Source organism: Tuber melanosporum, assembly GCF_000151645.1.
Source record: "Tuber melanosporum whole genome shotgun sequence assembly, scaffold_88, strain Mel28".
Classification (NCBI taxonomy): Eukaryota; Fungi; Ascomycota; class Pezizomycetes; order Pezizales; family Tuberaceae; genus Tuber; species Tuber melanosporum.
This window is the reverse complement of record NW_003299137.1, coordinates 114,403-136,745: the sequence shown is the minus strand read 5'-3', so window position 1 is coordinate 136,745 and position 22,343 is coordinate 114,403. Positions and strand designations below refer to the sequence as shown.

At 45.7% G+C, this 22,343-nt stretch overlaps 6 protein-coding genes; 3 read left to right on the top strand and 3 right to left on the bottom strand.

Annotated features, from left to right (window-relative positions):
* Positions 1 to 3,106: 3,106 nt before the first annotated feature.
* GSTUM_00011574001 (uncharacterized protein) lies at positions 3,107 to 5,406 on the bottom strand. XM_002841984.2 has 4 exons: positions 5,075 to 5,406; positions 4,095 to 4,993; positions 3,397 to 4,040; positions 3,107 to 3,340 (listed from the first exon to the last, which is right to left on the bottom strand). The coding sequence occupies exons 1-4, from the start codon at positions 5,142 to 5,144 to the stop codon at positions 3,214 to 3,216; spliced, it is 1,740 nt and encodes a 579-aa protein (XP_002842030.1). The 5' UTR covers positions 5,145 to 5,406; the 3' UTR covers positions 3,107 to 3,213.
* A 270-nt stretch (positions 5,407 to 5,676) lies between these two features.
* On the top strand, positions 5,677 to 8,243 carry GSTUM_00011573001 (uncharacterized protein). XM_002841983.2 has 6 exons: positions 5,677 to 5,769; positions 5,854 to 5,974; positions 6,025 to 6,126; positions 6,196 to 7,224; positions 7,281 to 7,933; positions 8,000 to 8,243. The coding sequence occupies exons 1-6, from the start codon at positions 5,761 to 5,763 to the stop codon at positions 8,039 to 8,041; spliced, it is 1,956 nt and encodes a 651-aa protein (XP_002842029.1). The 5' UTR covers positions 5,677 to 5,760; the 3' UTR covers positions 8,042 to 8,243.
* Positions 8,244 to 8,487: 244 nt separating this feature from the next.
* Positions 8,488 to 10,466, top strand: GSTUM_00011572001 (uncharacterized protein; the record flags this gene model as incomplete). XM_002841982.2 has 6 exons in its annotated part: positions 8,488 to 8,592; positions 8,663 to 8,888; positions 8,945 to 9,089; positions 9,150 to 9,815; positions 9,866 to 10,221; positions 10,275 to 10,466. Exons 1-6 carry the CDS (start codon positions 8,534 to 8,536, stop codon positions 10,464 to 10,466), a joined length of 1,644 nt encoding a protein of 547 aa, XP_002842028.1. The 5' UTR covers positions 8,488 to 8,533.
* Positions 10,467 to 10,564: 98 nt separating this feature from the next.
* Positions 10,565 to 11,324, bottom strand: GSTUM_00011571001 (uncharacterized protein; the record flags this gene model as incomplete). XM_002841981.2 has 1 exon in its annotated part: positions 10,565 to 11,324. The coding sequence occupies one exon, from the start codon at positions 11,322 to 11,324 to the stop codon at positions 10,611 to 10,613; it is 714 nt and encodes a 237-aa protein (XP_002842027.1). The 3' UTR covers positions 10,565 to 10,610.
* A 373-nt stretch (positions 11,325 to 11,697) lies between these two features.
* GSTUM_00011570001 (uncharacterized protein) lies at positions 11,698 to 12,678 on the top strand. XM_002841980.2 has 3 exons: positions 11,698 to 11,828; positions 11,891 to 12,094; positions 12,163 to 12,678. The coding sequence occupies exons 1-3, from the start codon at positions 11,746 to 11,748 to the stop codon at positions 12,539 to 12,541; spliced, it is 666 nt and encodes a 221-aa protein (XP_002842026.1). The 5' UTR covers positions 11,698 to 11,745; the 3' UTR covers positions 12,542 to 12,678.
* Positions 12,679 to 15,442: 2,764 nt separating this feature from the next.
* On the bottom strand, positions 15,443 to 18,306 carry GSTUM_00011569001 (uncharacterized protein). XM_002841979.2 has 7 exons: positions 17,597 to 18,306; positions 17,187 to 17,496; positions 16,882 to 17,039; positions 16,743 to 16,800; positions 16,050 to 16,677; positions 15,579 to 15,992; positions 15,443 to 15,518 (listed from the first exon to the last, which is right to left on the bottom strand). Exons 1-7 carry the CDS (start codon positions 17,921 to 17,923, stop codon positions 15,512 to 15,514), a joined length of 1,902 nt encoding a protein of 633 aa, XP_002842025.1. The 5' UTR covers positions 17,924 to 18,306; the 3' UTR covers positions 15,443 to 15,511.
* Positions 18,307 to 22,343: the final 4,037 nt, after the last annotated feature.

Below are 22,343 nucleotides of genomic sequence, written 5' to 3'. Positions count from 1 at the left end.
ACAGTAATACTCTTCAATTACCTTCCAAGTCTTCTTTAATTATGGTTTACTAATATGGATTTGCAAACCCCCCTGTACCAGAAAATAAGTGAACACTTAAAACTCGGTAAAGAGAGATGACCAATGTTAATAAAGGGATGATAATTGCCTTTTTCTCCTGCCTCAGGAATATTGTCCTTGTTGCTCATCCTCCTTATTCCCCTGTTTCAAATTCTATTAAGCATGTATAGGTTGAGCTCAAAAAGTACTTTCACCAGCAGTATCTAAGGATTAGAGATACTTCAGAAGGAAAGGAAGCTGTTAAGAAGAGTCTAGTACATACTCCCTATAAGGAAAGGAAGCTGTTAAGATGAGGCTAGCACATGTATTGCTGGTAGATTGGGAGATAATTTCTGAGGAGCTATTTGAGAAGTTATGGAAATCAATGCCTAATAGGTTAGCTGCTATTTTGGAAGCAAGAGGAGGTTATACAAAGTACTAGCTAATATTATTCTATTTAATTAATTTATTATCATTGGGGTATTGTTGATTGTAGTTAGTTGCTCATTCTTTCGTTTGCAAGCACTCATGGTTGACACAGCAACCCCACTGCCCCACCACCAGTGGCGCAATCGGTAATTAAACATGTCTCGGATCACGAACACTTCTGACAACTGGCTGTAGGTACTTGTATCATACTCGAGTAAGTTACCAGTTCGGACTGCTCGAGCACAGTACGGTACTCGAGTACGAGTACAGGCACTGCAACTGCAATCACAACGTGCTACCCCTGACCTCACTCAGCAGGATACCTCGCTAAGCCGTGGGAATTCTGTGCCTTTTCTTTCTTCTGGGGGCGGGATTCCGTCCCAACCTCCAATTCTTATATTGGAGCGCTTACTGTACCATTTTCCATTCCAATTCGTATATAGTAGAATTGGAATACACCTTACCCCCCTGTTCCTATTAAGGCATTGGGAACGCTCGAACGGGGGAAAGTCGAACCTTGTTTATCATTATTATATCTTAGGAAAATGTTGTCATTTGCGGAATTGACAAAAGAAATATATCTACCACCTATGTCAGGCTTTGCCCCTAAGGCTGGCCCTGAAAGCCAACGATACTCCCAATGATCCCCGCTTAATCTAGGCATAAGGCCATCATAATGGTTTGAAATGCGGCAAAGGCACAAATAACGTTTTTTTTTTTTTTTCAACTTTCTCTCGTTCCTCGAGGGTTTAAAGAAAGTCGCGGCGTACTTGTACAAATTTATTTCACTGGACCGCGTGCCTACGGTACACTTAGAAAGGATTATTCCTAAAAGAGGAAAGGGAAAGAAGGATGAAAACAGTGACCAGGTGATAAACTGGTTAGGCAGTGTCGTGGGTCGCGTGTTTGCCTGCCCTTTGTATCCTATGATAAACGCAAAGGGGGTTGCTCTCCCTGGAGTATTATTACCTGCGATGTTCTATTGATACTACAGCCTAATTTCAAAGCGCGGACATACTGGTAGAGACAATCTATTTTCTCCTACAAGTATCACAAACTTTATTCCTTGGCTGCCCCTGCACTTGATGAAATCCCGAAATTTTGGCCCCCTCCGGCCAAGTTTAGTACTTGGATAGTACCATACCTTTAGACAAGGATACACCTGACACCCAGGACCAGCAAAATAAGCCCCTCGTACTGTGCAACTGTCTAGCAACAACAGCTCACAACAGAGACCAACAGGAAATAGGCGATTACGGTTTTGAATGTTACAGAGGAACTTCCTCGTTCCCCCGTCTCCTGACTTCAACTTGCCTTACCGGTATTCGGCCCGAAAAGGGCCTATCTCTACTCGAGTAGAAGGACGAGATTTTCCCATTGAGTTGTGGGGTAAGTTACCGTACTGGGCTGCACTGGACAGCCAATATGTTATGATATCGCTATCACAAAGGGAGCTGTTTGTGGGGTAGCGTGCGGGTATGATATTTCTATGATCCTAGGGCTGACTCGTCGTAGTGCTGTGGGGAAGGAAAGGGTGTCACCGCCGTTGGGAGCAGAGAAGCACGATAGTGCAAGTCCTGATTTCTTGGTTGTTGTTGGGGAAATAAGAAGAGGTGTGTGGTCTACTGCACTGTACTGCAGGAACCTGGACCTCTCGGAGATTGTGTCTTTCAGTACCTGTCCTTGAGTAGTGGACTGTACTCGAACATCGTAAGAACTCCAATGGTCGGACCTTGCCCTCAGAAGTTAGGCTTGCCTCTCCTAATAAGGTCTAATTCTTCTTTCTCTTTTTTATTTGTCTTGAAAAACAGATTTTTTGGTGTGCTTGCGCCTTTCCGGAAGATTGAATTTGAGACTACCCAGCATAGTCCGTTTATCCAGGTTCCCACGGCAGATGTTACTATATGTCCGAGAGTGCGGTTGGGGTTCCCTTTCTGGCTACCCGAGGGGAAACACAGCAAACTCAACCCTCACTTGAGACAAAAACAAATGAAATATGATATAAACAGTGCTTTGCTAGGAGAGGCAACTACACCGCCCTATCATAGAACATCTATCATCTGTTCAAGTTTTTACGGTACTCGGAAGAGGGATCCGCTTGTTTCTCTCTAACACACCCTAGAATGCACTTTGGTGCTCGGGGTTCAGTGGCAGGCACGGTAGTGCAGCATACGCATTATCACCGCCTTGAGCCAGTATACTCTCTACAATGAATTTCGGAGGTGAAGTGTGTTACGAGAGAAATCGAAGAGAAGGTAGAGACCCGGGGACACGAGAGCATTAGGGAGGTGTAGATCGGGGGTAGAGAGGGTCGATTTCTGATACGGCATCCTTCTATCGTAACCTGTGCCCGGGGCTGCGGCACTTTCACCCATGAGAGGTATCTATATACAATGAAATGAGCCCCAATATCCCAAGCTGAACACACTTCCGTGACATTGAAATAATATTGCAGGAGAACACCGCAACGGTCCGAGTGAAACTCAATGAATCTAGATACATCTCACTAATTCATAAGGCAGACGCCGACCCACACTGGAAAGCGGTGATATCATTATGGATTTACACTATCCCACCAGAGCTTGGCACCGCTCAACACCGCAATTCCAACACCCCGCGGTCGCCCCAAACCGGTAAAGGAAAAGAAAAGGAAAATAACCTCGACCATCAGAATAGGAAAATGAAGACTAAAAGTGGCACGTTTGCCCAGGAGGATCCGTGGGTCAAAAGAAGGAGTGTTTTTTTTCAAGGAGTGCAACGCCCAGTCCAGCGAGGGTAAAGAGAGCACTCTTTAACGGTGTAGCGGTCGCACATCCACGCAAGGAGGCGCTCGAGGCCGATGCCGTAACCACCATGCGGTGAAGTGCCATACCTGTAAACACTCGTTAGTCCTATGGATAGAATGGGGGTCATATGGGGCCAACCAACTTTCTCTGATCAGTGAACCAGTAGTAGGGGTCTGGAGAAATCCCTTCCCTTGCATAGGCACCCATAAGCTCCTCGAGATTCTCCATTCTCATACTACCACCGACAATTTCACCGACACCAGGCATAAGACAATCAACGCTCTCGGTGACCCTAGGGTCCGCAGGGTCTTTCTTCATGTAGAAGGCTTTGATCTTCACGGGAAACTTGGTCAAAAAGATAGGCTTGGCAATTATGTCTGTCATTTTGCGCTCGGCGGCCTCTGCAATATCATCACCAAACTTGTGAGGGTTCCCTTCCTCGTTGGGAATATTATTTTCAACCAACCAGCCAATCGCATCAGCGTAGGTCATACGCATGAATGGCCGCTCAGGGGCTTCAAATTTCGGATTGAGCTCTGCTACCTTTCCCTTAATGAGAGGATCGGTAAGAGCGTAGTTGATGGTACGGCAAATGACTTCCTCAAGGTGGTTGAGGAGATCGTCAAAAGTTATGAAAGCTAGTTCTGCTTCAATGTGGGTGTATTCGCTAAGATGCCTACGGGTGAGAGAACGTTCTGCACGGAAAGACTCCTGAACACAAAAAACATCTCCGAGAGAGGGGAGACAAGTTTCGAGATATAATTGGGATGATTGGGTCAGGTAAGCCTAGGGCGAAACTCAATTAGCTCCAAATCTCGATCGTGCAGATTTTGAATTTACCTTTTCGCCGTAATAGTTGAACTCGAAGAGCGTGCTACCACCTTCCACTTGAGTTTGAACCATGCAAGGAGGTGTAACCTCCAGTAATCCCAAATCTTCATAGCTCTTTCTAAATGCTCGTAGAACAGATGCTCTAACTTTCAACACAGAGCTTGCTACGTCTCCACGAATGACTAGATGTCTATTATCGTATTTGGTTTGAGGATCAGCGTTCGGGGCTACAATATTGGAGATGGTATCATCCCCTCCGGGAGCTTTGCCGATAACTTGGAAGTAGTCAGCATGCAGCTCGTGGCCATCTGGAGCGTGATTTTCCTCTGGAACCGGTGAAATTACTCCGTAGATAGCAATAGTAGTCTCGACTGTCAGAGTAAGAGCGTCGTAAGTCTTGGTAAGATCCCCAGACAAAAGGCATTGCAAATATCCGGTACCGTCACGAAGTGTGATGAAAACCAGGCTCTTCTGGACCCTTAGGCGATGCACCCAGCCACGAACAACGACCCTCGCCTCGCGGCGCTTAACGGTATCCCTAAGTTTGATGGAAATAGCCTTAGGCTTAGAGGCATCTTCGACAATAATAACCTTCTTCGCTTGCTCCAATTGAGCACCCCTAGCAGCCTTCGCTTCCTGTTCTTTGATGCTCATTTCTGCCCTCTTGGCTTCCTTTTTGAGATTGGCCTGGTGAAGGTTGGCAGCTTTCTTCAAAGCTGCCTTAGCAACCGGGGCATATAGATGTGGAGTCTTGTCCTCGGGCCCAGTTGGTTTCTTGCGAATTTTGAATATCGCGTCAGGTTGTGACTTATATGTATGAGTCATAGCACCGATAAGAGTCTTGAAAGGCTGCCCCTCGGTTCCAGGAGTCTCCGCAGCGTCAACGCCGATATCTTCATCGATAAACACTATAAAAAAGGATCAGCTAGTCACTTCCAAGAACAACGAAAGACCAGGTTTGGATTTTAAAGTGCAAGGGGGCAACAAACAGGTATTGTCAGGCTCAGAGACCGAAAGATTAGCAGCAGAGGTTGCTAGCGTTTTTGCTTCCTCAGCCATTGGGGTTAGATTTTATTTTTTGAAGTGAAAGAAAAGTGTAGGTGGGGGTGCGAGGGGATGGCCACTGAGGGAGTTGGTTGAGAAAAGAGATAGAGGGGGTTGGTTGGGAAAGAAAGGCTTGAAGAGGATGGCTGCCCCACCAATTTTCCGAACATGACTGGTGTTGTACTGTGCAAGTACGGTACGAGTACTCCGTAGATACCCTTGTCTTGTATGTAAAGCCACTGCTGGCTTATCGGCGGAAATCAGCCGTTAATCCACGACAGGTTTAGTTTGATGGGTTAAGAGAATCTTGGATACTAATTAATGAGATCCAGTGGGCTGATCTTATACCGTGTCAGGAAAACGCTGGTCCCTCTCCGGAGCACACTAGTAAAGAATCCGGAGATTACAGGGCTCGCGGAGATAGCAGAATAGGGATAGTTTCTAGGCGCAAGAATGGGGACGGTTTCTTTGCTTAGTCAGCCACCCCACAAACATTTTGCACGAAATCTTTTTTTCCTTCCCTCTTACGGTCAACCCATGATACTATTACAGAAGCCTGGCTTGATCTTCTCCCAACCTTCCAACCTCCCAATCCAAAGACCCCCGGGACTGCTGCAACCTCATAACAATCATGCAGTTGGTAAGTTTCACTGAAGATCTGTTATCAGCATCCCCCCCCTAATTCTGAATTTTGCTAACTAGATTTCCTTTTCTCGCCCTACAGACTTGGAAAACAATCGCACCTGTTCCAACCTCTCAGGAGTTCTTGGACATTGTATTGTCCAGAACCCAGAGGAGGCTTCCAACACAGATCCGCGCTGGTTTCAAAATCAGCCGTATTAGAGGTTTGTTATTTTGTTGGATAAGATCTGACCTCGTGGCTGACTGGTTCTAGCCTTCTACCTGCGAAAGGTGAAATTCACTGAGCAGACTTTCTCTGAGAAACTTGGAGCAATTTTAGAATCGTTCCCAAGATTGGCTGATATCCATCCATTTCGTATGTTTACGAGTTCTTTTATTCCTCTTGTTAGGTAATTATTACCCAACGGTTGACTTCATTTCACAGACAGCGCTCTCATGAATACCTTATATGACGCCGACCATTTTAGAATCGCCCTTGGCCAGCTTTCAACTGCGAAACATCTTATCGAACAAATTGCTCGCGACTATGTTCGGTTAATCAAATATGCCCAATCTTTGTTCCAATGCAAACAGCTCAAGCGTGCTGCGCTAGGCCGTATGGCTACCATTACCAAGCGATTGAAGGGCTCTCTAGAGTACCTTGAGCAAGTTCGTCAGCATCTTGGCCGCTTGCCATCCATTGACCCAAATACCCGAACTCTCTTAATTTGCGGCTATCCAAATGTTGGGAAGTCCTCATTTTTGAAATCTGTTACCAGGGCGGATGTCGATGTTCAGCCATATGCCTTCACGACCAAGTCACTTTATGTTGGTCACTTCGATTACAAGTACTTGCGATTTCAGGCCATCGATACTCCTGGTATCCTAGATCATCCCCTCGAAGAAATGAACACAATTGAAATGCAGTCGATTACCGCTATCGCGCATCTACGCTCTGTAGTTTTATATTTCGTCGATTTGAGTGAACAGTGCGGGTACACTATCGAGGCCCAAGTCCAACTTTTCCACTCTATAAAGCCCCTCTTTGCGAACAAGATCGTTTTTCTTGTGGTCAACAAAATTGACGTCGTGAGGCCCGAAGACCTCGACCCCGCTAGACTGGAACTACTGGAGACAATTACCAAGTCTGGGGAGGTAGAAATGTTGAAATTGAGTTGCCATACGGAGGAGGGTGTTATGGATGTTAGGAATCAGGCTTGCGAGAGGCTACTGGCGTTGAGGGTAGAACAAAAGCTTAAGAACGTCATGAGCAGCGCTGTAGGAAAGGAGGTAACGGATATCCTCAACAGAATTCATGTTTCCAGACCAATTGGGGAATATTTGCAGCCATTTATTCCTGATGCCGCCCTTAACAGGAAGAGGTACAACAAAGGAGACCCTGAGAGGCGCAAGTTGGAGAGAGATATTGAAGCTGAAGAGGGGGGTGCTGGTGTCTACAACATTAATCTTAGGAGTGAGCATTTCTTTTACTCATTCTGCATCAAAACCGCGACTAACTAAAGGGGGCAGAGAACTACTTGCTGGAAAACCCTGATTGGAAAATGGATAAGATTCCCGAGATCTATGATGGCAAGAATGTTTACGATTTTATTGATCCTGATATCGAACAAAGGCTTGCAGAACTTGAGGCCGAGGAGGAGCAGCTTCAAGAGAGTGGATTTTACGACGAGCCTGAGGATATTGAGGATGAACAGGAGGCAGAGATCCGCACTAAGGCTGACTATATTCGTGAGCAGCAAGCGCTGATGCGTAACGCTGCTCGCTCTAAAAAGAGTACCAAGAACCGTGCCGTAATTCCCAGGAGTGCTGGTCAGGGGAAGAAACTCAGCGACATGGAGGCGCACCTTGACAAACTTGGTCTAGACTCTTCAAATATTGCTGCGAGAGCAAGATCGATATCCAGGGGGAGAGCAGCAGCACGCGCTGCGAAAGATGCAGATGCTATGGACCTTGATGGGGGTTCCACCTCCAAGAAGATGACACCCATTGAGCGTGCGAAGAGTCGGGCAAGGAGCATTAACAGGCGTGAAGATGGTATTGCCGACGAATCTGGAAGAACCAAGGCTGAGAAACTTGCCAAGTTGCAGCAGAAGCGGATGAACAGAATGGCTAGGCAGGGAGAAAGTGACAGGCACGTTAGCGCTAGCTTGCCTAAACACCTGGTATGTGTTTCAGTTCTTACTTTATCGTAGCCAGTGTGTTCCACATTTTACTGATTGTCGGACTAGTTCTCGGGAAAGCGTAGCATGGGCAAGACGCAAAGGCGTTAAACTCTGTTCTATGGCGTGGTGGGGTATTGGAAATGGCTTGTTCATATAAAATTTTGAATTCCGTTTCCTTTTTTTCTTTGTTTAAAGGTTTTATGATGCGGTTTTCATGTTGCATGGGATAAATTCCGTCAAAATTGTCAGGATGGAATGGTGTAATATAATAGTATCAAACCTAAGAGCGTAATTCCGATCTTGTCCACTAGCTCCTGTCGCTTCGATACTAGGCTGGAGAGGTTTCGTCTGGCAAATCCCTTTTACAAATCTCCTAGGCTCTAGGGTCGGAGCCTCCAACTGCTGGTGGCCAGCAGACGGTTGCAAAATGAGTGAGAAGTTGTGAAGATATGCGAGGTGTGTATGACTAAGAAGCTAATCTCACACGCACCGAACTTTCAGTCAAGCGACCAACAAAACTCGCCCCGCGGCACCCCCCACTTCCACAAAAAAAAAGGTCACTCTCGATACTTTTCTTCAACCTGCTATCTTCTATCAACGATGTCGTTACAAATTCCGTCCGCCCCTGGCAGTGGGCTCTTTAAACAAGGCTATCAATCGTCTGTTTCCCCCTCTGCCCAGACCTTTTCTTTCCTACACAGTTACTTACGGCGTCGTTTCGTGGGATAGGTATGCAAGTGAGGATGGAGCCGTCATCAGGAACATCGACGCCTGCCAGACAATCGCTTCGACTGTACAAACTTCTCTCGGGCCCTATGGCCGGAATAAGATTGTCATCAATCATCTGCAGAAAATGATCCTTACGTCTGATGCTGCAACGATTCTGCGGGAGTTGGAGGTTGTGCACCCTGCAGCTAAGCTAGTCGTTATGGCAAGCCAACAGCAGGAGGCGGAGGTATGAAGCTTTGTTCATACCTTCTCTATGGGACGTGGGACTAAGTAGGTTGATAGATGGGTGATGCTACAAATTTGGTTATTGTTCTTGCTGGGGAGTTCATGAAGATGGCAGAAGGATTGATCAGAATTGGATTGCATCCGTCGGAGATTGTTAATGGATATGAGAAGGCCCAAGAGTTTGCTTTGAAGACTTTAGAGGGTCAGCTTCCTCCGGGTCTGTAAGCGCTCGCGTAATTTACTGACATTCCCCTCTCGTTAGAACTTGTGGTTGATAGGATTGCGGATATCAAATCGGAGACCGGGCTCACAAAAGCTATTAGAACTGTTATCGCGTCAAAACAATACGGGAATGAGGATCTACTCGCCCCCCTGGTTGCTCAAGCTGTTCTTGCCGTTCTACCTAAAAACCCCATCAATTTCAATGTCGATAACATCCGAGTGGTCAAGATTATGGGTTCGTCACTCCCCCAGAGCCGTGTCGTGAAAGGAATGGTTTTCCCTCGGGAGCCAGAAGGTACAATCAAGAAGGCTCTAAAAGCTAAGGTTGCTGTATTTTCCTGCCCTATCGATATTTCCCAGACGGAGACCAAGGGGACTGTTCTAATCCACAATGCAAAAGAAATGTTGGATTTCACTAAGGGAGAGGAATCGCAATTGGAGACCATAATTAAGGAAATTCACGATTCAGGAATCAGGGTGGTGGTTGCTGGATCAACAGTTGGAGAATTAGCTATGCATTACCTCAGCCGGTATAGCGTTTTGGTCATCAAGATTCTTAGTAAGTTTGAGCTTAGACGGCTGTGTCGAGTTGTAGGCGCTACTCCGCTGGCTCGGCTGGGTGCCCCCATGCCAGATGAGATGGGAGCGGCCGATGTTGTAGAGACTGAAGAGATTGGTGGCGATCGAGTAACAGTTTTCCGGCAGGGTACGGAAGTCTGCATGTCCAACTGGGTATAATTACTAACTTGGGAATAGAAAATGAGGCAACCAGGACCGCTACAATTGTTATCCGAGGTGCTACCCAGAATCACCTTGATGATGTCGAGAGAGCTGTGGATGATGGTGTCAATGCTGTGAAGGCCATCTCCCGAGATCCCCGTCTGGTCCCCGGCGCAGGAGCTACAGAGATGCAGTTGATTGAGAGAATAGTTGCTCATGGAGAAAAGACGCCCGGCCTCCTCCAGCATGCTATCAGGAAGTATGGCGAGGCATTTGAGGTTATTCCTCGCACACTAGCCGAAAGCGCTGGCCTTGATGCTACTGAGGTCTTGAGTAAACTCTATGCCGCTCACCACAAGAGGGATTCCTGGACTGCCGGTGTGGATCTTGAGGTAAGTTTTCTAAATGTTTATTCAGTAGCTCATTTACTAACAATGGATAAAAGGACGAGAAGGGTACTGGGATTCTCGATGCTAAAGAATGCGGTATCCTTGATCTCTTTGTGGCCAAGAGCTCGGCCATCAAATTGGCAACTGAGGCCGCCCGCACAGTCCTTGCTGTAGATCAGATTATTGTTGCCAGGCAGGCCGGTGGGCCAAAACCTCCTGGGCCAAACCCTAACTGGGATGAGGACTAAATAGCAGACTCGAATAGCTAGATGTGTAACAAAAATCGGTAATCGAAATTCTTGGAATGTCGCATTTATACAGTATTATGATAGTTCATGTTTGCAGCTGCAGTGAGATCGTGATTTCTATAGTATTGGGTTGTATTTACAATCTTATCCGATCATACTCCGCTTTCTCCCCCTCATCCTGACATCTTGTAGTCTCCGCAAGACAACATTTGCTCCTTTGTAGCTCTGTTCATAGGACTTGAGGACGTCATGGAACAACTTCTCCGCTTTTGGATGCGTACTAGTGAATGCCCTCTCAAGAACATACAAATCGACAGCCTTATCCTCGTCCTGCGTAGACACAGTTCCAAGCCCAAAATCAACCAACACAACCTCCTTCTCTCCGAATCCCACAATCCCCTCACCCTCACCGTTCCGAACCATAATATTGCTGGTCGTCAAGTCCCCATGCACAATGTCGGCCGCATGCAAGGCCCCCACCGCTACGCCAACCTTAACCATCATTCGGTCAACCATTGCTTCCCCACCCTCCTGGGCAAGGACCTCATCCAGCACCTCCCGGACAGAACTCCCCGAAATCCACTCCATAAATATCTCCCCGCGACTCTCGTCGACAAAGTACACCGCCGGAACCGGGATCCTGAGGGAGCGGGCGCGGATCAAGAGGCGGGATTCGGAAAGACAGCGATGTTTTGTGAGGCGTGCATCGAGGGTTGGATGCCTGTATTGTTTCGACGGACGGTGTTTTAGCAGCGCAGGGATGTGTGGGAGGAGGTAGGTTGTGCGGTAGACTAGCGCTTCAGCTCCCTGTTTGATGAGGAATTTGGGAGTTGGGGGGTCGATTTCTGTTGAGCTCATTTCGGTGTTGGGGGAGCTTGCTGATTTCTTATTGCTTTGTTGATCTGTCTTCAAGGAGTGGGTGAAGTTGAACTTGTGTTGCTCGTCACGTGATACTTGGCTTGAGCGGTGCTTCTGTTTGTGTGTGTGTGGGATGTTTGTGTGAGTCAGAAGTGTTGGTGGCAGGCTCGGACGCTAGAGGTGCTGAACTCCCGTAGACTCAGAGGTACAGTAACAGCGCATACCGACCGGGTAGTCCCAGTCATACCTACAGGTAGTGTATTTATAAAAACCCGCTGGAAAGCATAAGCCCTTAGTGCCGGTCCATTTCTCGGGACCAGCGTTGCCCGCATCACTCACCATAATCCATTATCATACCCCCCAAAAAAACGAACCACGGCAAATAAACAAACCAACAAACGAGGAAACATTCCGAAGAGCAATGTCTTCCCTATCCTTCACACCCGTCGCGCTCTTTGGTGGTGCAATTAGAGCTACTGTACCGCTGTCCTTCAGAGATGCTGCGTAACCCCCCCCCCAATCCCCCCAATGTTAAGGACATTGCTAACAAACGATAATAAAAACAGCGACTTCCGTCAAGTCCCAGACACCCAGGAAGTCTATGTCTCTATGGAGGAAGGAATGGACATAAGCGTGGTGATCGACCTAAACCAACGGGTGCAAGCCCCAAGCGATCTAGAGGCTCTAGACATACACTTCCAAGACGTCGCTGACGACCAAGACCGCTCCTACGCTGCGGTGTCCAGAGAGACCATAACTCTTCCGAAAATGTAACCCCCCACTCCAACCTCTGTCCGATGGGAGAAGTTTGAGAAAAACTAATCGTTTTTGCACCCAGGGCGGACAAACCAGCCTACATGATAATCGGAACAATCTCTTCCCGGCCCAGTGATAACCCAGAGTACTTCATCGGGATATTAATGACGCTGGTACGATTGCCGCAGCAAACAACGGACATACTAATCACCGTTAATATCCCGTTTAACACCTCCGAGTTAGCCCAGGCGGAGAAGTACCTTGTATCCCCGCGGGCAGAGACTATAGGCGGGGGAGGGGAGAAGAGCCAGATGCTGAGGTTGGGTATGGCGGTTTTGGAAGGCGTGTTGCGAGAGTTCGAGGTTTTGGATTGGGGGCTTTTCTTAGAGGATGTGCCGGAGGAGGGGGAGTGGGAGGGGATGCGAGGGGATACTGAGATGGAGGGAGTGAGAGCTGCTTAGAGATATGAAAGGCGGTTGACGCGGGGACCGGATTGGGTAGGATTTGAACTCTGAAATGTGGAATCGAAAATCATGTATTTAGTTAGGGTTGATGAGAACTCAGTTAGGTATCTACAATTTAACGATGTAATTTATAACCGGCTGAATGGGTGTGCTTCTTTGACGTAGTTTCACCCGAAGTTGTTCCCCAACGGTTTTTGAGCCACAAGTTCGTTCTTCACAAAAGATCACTCGCGAGAGATGTTGAACTTAGTGTTGAAAATGGCAGTTAAGTACCCGTAGCTCAGACTGGAGGCTACAGTGGTGTGCGTACCTCTCAGATGAGGACGCGTAAGCAGTGAAAATTTTTCTCCTTATTTCTTCCTTATATTTCTTTCTCCTCCTTTCTTTTTTCTTCTTTTTCTTCTTAACAACAAGAACAATGAACTCCACTCCACACCTCTTGTATGAAACTCTCCTCACTCCTTATTCTCTACTCTTCACACACATACAATACAAGGTTCCCTCATTACCATTAGAGTCAACTCAGTCCACTGCGTAAAACCCACCTTTCAGTCATTACTGTTGCAACGACAACCGGTTTTATCCTGTCTATCGTCCTCAATTTCCAACACTTAGTGCTTATCCACCGTAGAGTGCTAGTTTTATTCCTATGTAGCTGGCTCCTTACACAACATTAATTTCATTCCTTTCTTTCCATTCCATTCTTAACGTTGACTCCACACCTTATTCAATTATGGTATATTTCTTTGCTTCTCCTTACCTTTCAGATTATGTTGTCATTGTCATTGTCATTGTTTTGTTTCTTGTTTGTGTTCCTCTCTTTGAGGATATAAATCTATGAGTCTATGTAATCAGGATTCGAGTTTCACTCCGTTTCTCTCTCAAAAATCCATTGGTAAGAGATATGCAAGGCGCGGCTTGCAGGCGCCTGCTTGGTCCTCCGAGATGATAGATGATCAAAGCTTCAGGTGCCCAATATGATGCTCTTCCCCTCCGACAGGTCTCATGGACCATCTAATATCTGGGAACCTCACGTATGTAAACGAACAACTCAATCTACAAACGCTCATACCACATTTACCTCTCAAGGGGCACCTCTACGTAACTACATTCTAGAACGGCTCACCGCTATATCTGCACTTACCGGATATCAAGACGACCCAGAAGCAATTATTCAGCTCTCCAAATACCACCTATCGCATCTCACACTGCCCAGATCAAATTCCCACAAAACTGCATACCTATCCCCCAAAATTCCCTAACCACGGGTCCGAAAAAAAAAAAAGGGAAAAGAATATTTTTATTTCAGCGATCGAGTGTCAGCCCCTCGACCCCAGGCGAATACGAATGGCTAGAAAATACTAAAGGATAGAAAAGAGTGGGTATGTGATAGAAAAAAGAAACTAGTAAAGTTGTGGATATGGTTAGCCAGATAACCGGCAAAAGAAATACCATCCCGCCGCCCGTCACTAACAAATGCGTAAGGTTGTGGTCTACTCACCCTCCTCATACCTCCCCTTCTTAGCACTCTCACCTTCACTCCAAGGAATATCACCAATCTCCCTTTTTCTCTTCTTATAAACGCCCCCCCTATTCTCTTCTTCCTCCTCAACCCCACCAACAATACCCCTAACCTGCCTCCAGACCCTAACCCAGAACCCACTCCTCCTCACCAACCCTTCGGCATCAGCATCCATCCAAACACCCTTACCTCTCCCCTCTTTCTTCAAATACAGATACTGATTCATGTCCCCCCTCTCCAGCAGGAGATGCAATCCCCACTCGATCCCCGCTAAGCTCTTGCAGACTTCTGCGCTAAAGCGGTCTGGATTGAGGTTTAGGGCGTGGACGCGGGAGAGGATGGAGCGCAGGTTCGCTATGTGCGTTTGTGCTTTTGTGTATGAAGGGGTGCAGCGGCGGGGCGGGGTGGGGGTGCTGGGGAGAGTGGTGCTGGGGAGAGTGGTGCTGGTGGTGGAGATTCTGTTGGGGCTGGAGGTTGGGGTGGGTGTACGGGTTGGACTCTCGATAATGGAAGCCCGGAGGCGACACCGGAAGCGGGAATTGCTGGTCGGGGGTCGTTTGCTGCCCGGAGTTCGCCCAATAGGGCTGAAGACACGACGGCGGAGCGCTTGGGGGGTAAATGGGCGGAGGACCCGGACTGGGTGGGGAGTCATGGGAATTTCGGGAGTGGTTAGGAGTGTGGGGGTTTCGGGCATTGGGGAAGTGCGAGGGGGGACTGAGGTGGACATTGTGGTCGTTGGTGCGGTGTTATTTTTTGGGGATTATTGCAGTGGTTTCGATTTCGGTTCTCTGTGTCTCGTGATTCTCCTGTGTTGTGGGCCGGTCTGGTAGATTTATTAGAAATGCTACAAGCGGCATGAAATTGACTTGAAAGCATTCGAGAGCTCCTGGGACCGCGAGTGATTAGATATGTTTTGGGGGAGGGATAGAGGAAGCTTGAATAGGACATTAGTTCTCGAAAATCACTGACTAGCCTAGGGCTATGGTAGGATGTCTAGGTCTTGAAATCTAAAAATGTTATTGGTTATGAAGTCTCGAATATTGGGGCAAACAAAGCCCCGCCACCGAAAATGACCATTGATGCAAGCTGAAAGTTGCTGACTAATTTCGACTACCGCTAAAATTCAAGACACAAGCTGGCAGTTGTTTTGAATTTTCCCCGCCGCTCACTATGAGAACTGGATAAATTTATAAATTCACTTCATTTCTGGAGACCACATGTATCCTGGATCCTTGGATGATGGGTAGTTGTTTCTCAATTCAAGCTATTCATCTCGAGTCCATGACTCTCACGTAGATCTAGAACAAAAGCCCGCCAAGCAGCACCAGCGACAAGAACCCACAAGACACATTAGTAGGAAACCTTATTTATATAGCCCAAGGGAGAAAACATTTTATTTGGCGAGGCAAGTGTCTATCGAAAGTCCTCCGCTCCGTATCCGTAGTTTACATACTGCGCCGTCCTGATCAGCAAAGACCTTAAAGCTAAAGAGCACATGGAATGAACGCATACCGTTCGACAGGGGTAAGGCCCAGCAGCCTCATTCCATTGTTTAGAACTTGTCGTGCACTCTCATATAATGCCATCCTTGCAGCTGACAACCTGGGCTCCTCTCCAATAACCCTCAAAACATCATAGCTAGAACTTAGCAAATGTGTCATCTTGAAAAGATAGGTGACAACCGTGGTAGGCTCCAGGGTCTTGAGTGTGTTTTGGAGAACGTCAGGATACTGCGCAAGGCATCTGATGAGATTGATTGCGTGGTCCTCCGTAAGGAGAGAAAAGTCCGCGTTAAGGAGCTCCGGAATGGGAATGCCTGACTTGCGCTGGATGGAGCAAAGGCGGGAATGCGCGTATTGAAGATAAGGACCGGTATCACCCTCAAAGGAAGTCATCCTCGCCATATCGAAAGTGTAGTTGTTGATCCTATCATGTGTCAATTTAGTCGGGCTCTATGGATAAGAGACTTCGTAAGCCACCAACCGCTTGCCAGACATGTCCTGAATCATGACGGCGGTACGTCCGACTACATCAGCAACCATTTCAGGATCTTCGACTTGCTTGTACTTTTCTTCGTTTTTCCTCATAACTTCATGCATCTTATCCCTAGCATCCGCAAGAATATCATCCAAGAATACGACAGTTCCCCTCCTGGAGCTCATGCCCAATACCATACCAAAATTAACGTGTGTCAGTCTATCAGCCCAATCAAGTTTCAACAGTTTTAATATCATGAACAGTTGTTGTAAGTGAAGGTCTTGCTGGCAGGCCACAACGTAGATCATCTTGTCGAACTTGTACTTTTCGTAACGCTCCATGGCAGCCCCGATATCTCTGGTAAGATAGAGGGTTGTACCATCCTTCTTTTGAACGACCGCCTTTCCAAGCTTCTTGGCGTGTGGCTTGAAATCAACCACAATGGCGCCATCAGACTCAGAAGAAATGCCCATCTCTCTCATCATCTCTCCCGCCCTTTCCATGCTCTCCTTCGAGACCTGGGACTCTCCGGAGTAAACATCATAGGAAATGTTAAGCCGGGAGTAAGTTGCCTTGTACTTCTCGATGCTCAGTTCTCTGAACCGTTTCCACATGGCTATGCATTCCTCAGAACCTTTTTTTAAAAAAGCAAAAAAAGCAGGTTAGCCTTGCTCAGTGATCGCTCATGACAGAACCTACCGTGTTCCATTTTGAAGAAGAACTCCAGAGCTTCCTGGTCGGTTGGTCCATTGCTGATCTATAATTCATGTCCCTTAGTTCCCCCATACTAAATTGCTTTTAAAAGTAACCAATAAGCAGTACGAAGTCCGGGACAAACCTGCTTTTCACCCTTTTCTGCCGCCTTATTCTTTTCAGCCTCCTTCTCCTGCTCCACAACTTTGTTAATCGCTACGTACACCTCGAAGAGGTGGTTGATGGGGTCCTCTAGTAGTTTTTCCTCGGAACCGAATCGCTTGTAACCGACACCGAGAATTCCTATAAGAGCTTAGTTGACTGAGCTAGTCACAAGGGCTGTCACCCAGAAAAATAACAAGTCCTGAATTTCACTAGGAAGGAATTGTAAAATAGAACATGCATCCATCGCACAAGCTCTGGGCATACATATCCAAAGGGATTTCATACCAAATTGTTTCCCCCAATCTCCAAGGTAGTTCATTCTAATAACATCCCAACCGCAGCTCTCATAAAGGTTTGACAAGAAACCACCGATAATGGTACTCCTGAGATGTCCGGCATGGAAAGGTTTGGCGATATTGGGGCTTGAGAACTCAACGATAACACGTTTGCCTTTCCCAGTATCAATGGGACCATAGGCGCTCTTCCTGCTGAGGATTGAACTAAGAACAAGCTTTGAGAGCACATCTTTCTTGAAATAGAACTGAAGGAAAGTCCCAGCAGCTGTAGGGGAACGAACATAAGGGTTTTCGGGGAACTTGAAAACCAGAAAAGTATTAACATGCTTGTCCATACAAACGAAGAGGGCCAGCAGAAGATCAAACACGATCCGAATTCGGAACCTATCTTTAGCGTACCTTCTCTGCCCACTCCTTAGTGAGCTCGCTCGGGTTTTTCCCTGGGATCCTCAACCTTGGGGCAGCAAGAATCAAATCACCCTTCTCGAGGTTCTGCGTCCACTCTAGCGCCGGGTAAACTAGCTCGAGCTCGACACCAGTAATTGGGGCCAAAACATGGGCAATATAGCATCGGTAGACATCAACCGGGTTTGTAGTAGGGTTAGAGCCGGGGAACGGAGTAAGAGGTTCGGAGATTCCACAATTGTTAAGCTGTTTGTTGAGCGACTCAAGAGAAGGGGAAGGAGGAACTCCTGTAATGGGACCGGTCGTGGACTCAGTGGCCATGGGTCTATTTCTGATAAGTGTTTCTAGGAATCGCTGCTTGGCAATGGCTATTGGTCGGGGTGTTATTGAGTGAAAAAGTCCGGAGGTTTGATAGGGAGGGGCAGGATGCGGGGCAAATGAAGGAAGGGAACAACTGAGAGAGTGAAGCGAGAGAAGTGAGATGGCCCTTGGTTTGTTCCAGTAGTGACTCACTCTCCGTAAGAAATCTGCCCTCGGAAGATACGGGTGGGGATGAAACATCCAAATCCTCCCTAAGACAATTTTTCCTGCCTTGTCCCTTGAGATTTTTGATTTTTTGTTTGATTTGAGAAGGTGTGATACCCGCGCTGAGGCTGATTGCCTTGTTTTGTTTCGTTCAGCGCATCAGAGAACCCTGCCGGGATAGGCCGGGTAAATGGTCCGGTCTTAGAGCTATTGAAGCAAGCGGGTAATTGGGGTAGTGAGAGATTAGGAGGGTTAGGTCCTGTATCTATGGGGTGTTCGCTCCATAGAATTTCATGTTACAGAAGGGGGTGAGGCTTGGCGGGAAAATTTGTCCGCTTAAGCACTCCTGGCCTTCCTACCTTAGGTTAGTCAAAGCCACCTGCAGAGAACAATGCAATAGACAACGCTTCCACCTTTGCTCAATTGGGTCCACTCTTGTGTTCTTTTCTTGTCTCTTCTTTCCTAGTACTACAACATACTAGTGTGTCTATCCCTTGTGACACTATCCTATGGTTTAATAGGAGGTTACAATCACGATAATTCATGAGTTGAACTATGCCATTATCTCACGGTTCCTTGAGATGTCGCACAAAAAACTCTTTCACAATTGGTGCTCTGAAATGCATTTTTTCTGATTGCTACATTAAAAGAGACCCACTCTTGTCATCGTGCCTGTCAATTAATACATTTTCCTTTTCCCTTGACCTGCTTATTTGACCACTTATTGTCCACTTGTCAGTCCTACCATTGTAGTCTAAATGAACTCAGTCATCTTGGAACCGCTATTGCCATACAGTAGTGAGCTTCCTGAGAGTAGTGACTATATTCCTAAGTACTTGAACCCTGTGTACTACACAAGAAAAGTTAGTACTCATAGAACTCTTGAGCAGATAAGGGCCTAGCAGATTGTTGACACTTTGTTGTAACTGTGACTCCCTCTGGGAAGATGGATCCCATGGTTGCGACCGCACCAAGATGAATTCTTCTGGGAACAAATATTATAAAATTTCAAAGTCTTAGCAGTAGACTTTGAGGAAACAAAATGGTAAAACTTGATATCTTTAAGCCACTGCTTTAATCAATTAAGTTCTGATCTCAAGAGGTAGTTGATTATCTGACTAGAGGAGAACATGCATATACTTAAGCAGATTTCATATACTGCCAGTTGCTTCCTATCACTACTCTGCATTTGAGAGCATCTAACTCCCTTGGGCTGTTTAGTTAACCTCTACGGGTGGGACCAAAGATTCTCTATAGGAATTAGACTACTCTGTGGTTTACTAATGTTGACCTGACAGAAGTGTTTTAGCTACTGCATTTACAATGGAACTGCAGGAGTAAAATCTCTTCTTACTATGGACATGTCAGTGACAAGCTGCCATGCCTAAGCAGAAGTAATACCAACTATGGAACTTTTTACCCATATAGACTTAGTCTTATACAAGCATCGGCAGCCCCAGAACATCTATCTGGTTCTACTCTATTCCATATTATTCTAGGTAATGGCTAAGTAGCTCTCCTGATAGACCCCTTTGGAGGTTGATTACTAATAGGTGCTACCTACAGTCAACCCTGCTAGAAGTAGGTCTCATTATGATCTCAGACTAGTGTTTTCAAGCCCTTAAAAATTTTCTAATACTATTACACTTTCGGGGAAACAGACTTTAGTTACCATGTCTCTTGGGCTAATCTTACATACAACTTCTAACTTCAAAGTAATATTACTCTATTAGTTCTCGTCCATTTTGCATAAAACTACCTGGAAACCATTCTCCATATTCTCTGCTGCCTTCTTATATATCCTGTGGACAGCCTTCAGTCGACTGGCTGGCATGAATGTATACAGTGTTACAGGTGTGTCTTCACTTGTAGACTTCGACTAAACTTATAGTAACTCTCCAGGTTGTAGCCCATGATACTAGGAACTTATACAGAGATTAGAGAGAGTGTTAGCCACTACATCTCCAAGTTACAGCTTATTCAGAGCTCAACTGGTAGTGTGGAAGTGAATTGTAAAACTTGAGATTTGAATGCTTTATATAGTTTCATATGACAAACAATCTAGTAATATTTCCTGAAGCTTTGCATGACATGTTACTTCTAAGATAGGGTAATTTGGCTCCATAGTATAGTAACCTAGGGTTCAAGGTAGGGTAATTCGGGTCTAAAAGTAGGATAACTCTATTTGGACTCACTGTCAAACAATTTAGAAAAACTTACAAATTGACTACTTGGATTATCCTATCCAGTAGGGCAATCAGCGTTCCATATTAGTCATATATGTACTAAGCAGTTAATCAGATCTGCATAATTAGTTTGATCTCCTGGAACAATCTGATGATCAGATATCTCCTGATTATAAGTACTATTCTAGGATTTTCTATTACAACCACATACTATACCTACAATGCCTTGATTCAATGATAATAATACACTCTACTGTATGGTAGAAGAGTAGCTAGTATCCATGTACTTTTTAGTATGATATAGCATATCTGACTAAGGTACCTAATTAACAGTACTTTTACTTAGTAGACTCTGGTCTACTGCCATTCCTACTGTAATAGTCTCTTGACACTAGTATGTGTATAGGTTTGGCTAACTGTAATAGTACTTTGTAGAGTCTCATTACATTTGTACTATCAAAGAAATGGGTATTGGTACAAAATTCCATAGTGCATTGTACAGAATACCACCAAGGAAGACTGTCGTCAGTTTCGCCTACCATTGGAAAGTGAGTTTGTACCTCTAGAGTTTTTCAAAAACATATCACCACCTCTGTTAAGTGATTTGAGCAGTTGTTCAGAGTTCTTCTATAAACTGAGAATCATGGGTCTTTCACCCTCTTTAGGTATTAAGTTTACTAGTGAGAATACTGTGTATGTTAAGATATCTTTAGGATGAATGAAAACCTCGTTGGCCACCTTAGGTGATGATTATGATAGCAGGTCAGAGTTATCCAAGAGATTGAGACCTGCTTAGATCTGGATAGCATGTCTAGTTGAGTCTGAGGTAGGTGTCTTAATTAGTTAGTTACCTGAGGAGATTCAATAGATTGAGGAGAGTGTTAGAAATAGCTGCTCGCCATGCCAACAGCTTTCACAACTACCATGACTACAACTACTATGACTACTAGCCAACATACTCAGAACCTATCAGATATGTTTGCAACAGGTATGACATGTTCCAAGAACGCTCAGCAAGCTGTTCATACCACTACTTACTAATAATCTACCTATCTGTCTATTCGTCCCTCCACCTATCTATCATTCCATTAATTGATTTGTTTGTTTGTTTGTTTCTGTATGTTTATCTCCCTCTGCCACTTTCTTTGTTGTGGTAAACATTCTCATTATGTGTTTTCGGTGGGGAAGGATATGAATGTTAGAGGGGTTGGGCTGTCGGGAGTCAAGGTCTTTATTCGTATATTTCCTTTGATAGCATTTGAAGTAGGATGAGTGTGGAAAGTAGTAAGGTAGTGCAAGAGGTAGCAGGAAGCATGAGATATAGCGGGTGAGTATGGAAGAAAGCAAGATAGTGCAGGAGAATAGTATGGAGTCTTTAAGTAGTTTGTTGTTTGTTTTCTCTTTTGTTAGCATGCGAGCATGTGAGAGGGTATGGAGTGGGGAATGGAAGAGATAATACTAGGAGAAAGAGAGGAAAGGAAGGATAGCAGATTGTTGTCGTTTATTTAAACCCCTATCTTTTCCTGTTAGTTTAGTTAGTATTACGGAAAAGAGCAAGTTGAGCAAGTGAGTTGATGAGTAGGTTGTTAGGGAGAGAGAGAATCAGAGAGAGAAAGCTTTTCATAGACCTCTTTAATTGACTGCTGCTTGAAAGTCTTGGCGTTCTGTTATGGCCAAGTGATAGCCTATAATGGTGGACCTACTCTCCTCCCATAACAGTGATTGTTAATTTACTACTCTGGACTTCTATTATTTTTATTAGAAAGGTTGTATAATGTCTTGATAGAATAGTATCATAACTGGAATCTCGATAGCCAAGCACAGGAAGATATTCTATGAATCATGAATGGTATTGAACAGGGTAATCATGATGTATTTGTCTATTCTCGTAAAGTCTTGAAGATTGTTCACTGCAAGTACTCCTGTCTTCAGCAGTATAACAAAATCTTGACTTATTATTACATCAATGAACTTACTAGTAGGTGATGGTCGTATCCGGTCATTGTATCGATGTTGCTATAAGCGAGCCG

Coding starts and splice junctions, on each gene's coding strand:
- GSTUM_00011574001 (XM_002841984.2), bottom strand. CDS start 5,144: ATGGCTGAGGAAGCAAAAACGCTAGCAACCTCTGCTGCTAATCTTTCG. Junction 4,994..5,074: donor CTCTGAGCCTGACAATACCT/GTTTGTTGCCCC, acceptor CCTTTTTTATAG/TGTTTATCGATGAAGATATC. Junction 3,341..3,396: donor TGGTTCACTGATCAGAGAAA/GTTGGTTGGCCC, acceptor GAGTGTTTACAG/GTATGGCACTTCACCGCATG.
- GSTUM_00011570001 (XM_002841980.2), top strand. CDS start 11,746: ATGTCTTCCCTATCCTTCACACCCGTCGCGCTCTTTGGTGGTGCAATT. Junction 11,829..11,890: donor CTGTCCTTCAGAGATGCTGC/GTAACCCCCCCC, acceptor TAATAAAAACAG/CGACTTCCGTCAAGTCCCAG. Junction 12,095..12,162: donor ACCATAACTCTTCCGAAAAT/GTAACCCCCCAC, acceptor TTTTGCACCCAG/GGCGGACAAACCAGCCTACA.
- GSTUM_00011569001 (XM_002841979.2), bottom strand. CDS start 17,923: ATGGCCACTGAGTCCACGACCGGTCCCATTACAGGAGTTCCTCCTTCC. Junction 17,497..17,596: donor CTAAGGAGTGGGCAGAGAAG/GTACGCTAAAGA, acceptor CTGGTTTTCAAG/TTCCCCGAAAACCCTTATGT. Junction 15,993..16,049: donor CAGGACATGTCTGGCAAGCG/GTTGGTGGCTTA, acceptor GACACATGATAG/GATCAACAACTACACTTTCG.
- GSTUM_00011573001 (XM_002841983.2), top strand. Junction 7,225..7,280: donor CTACAACATTAATCTTAGGA/GTGAGCATTTCT, acceptor TAAAGGGGGCAG/AGAACTACTTGCTGGAAAAC. Junction 7,934..7,999: donor CTAGCTTGCCTAAACACCTG/GTATGTGTTTCA, acceptor TTGTCGGACTAG/TTCTCGGGAAAGCGTAGCAT.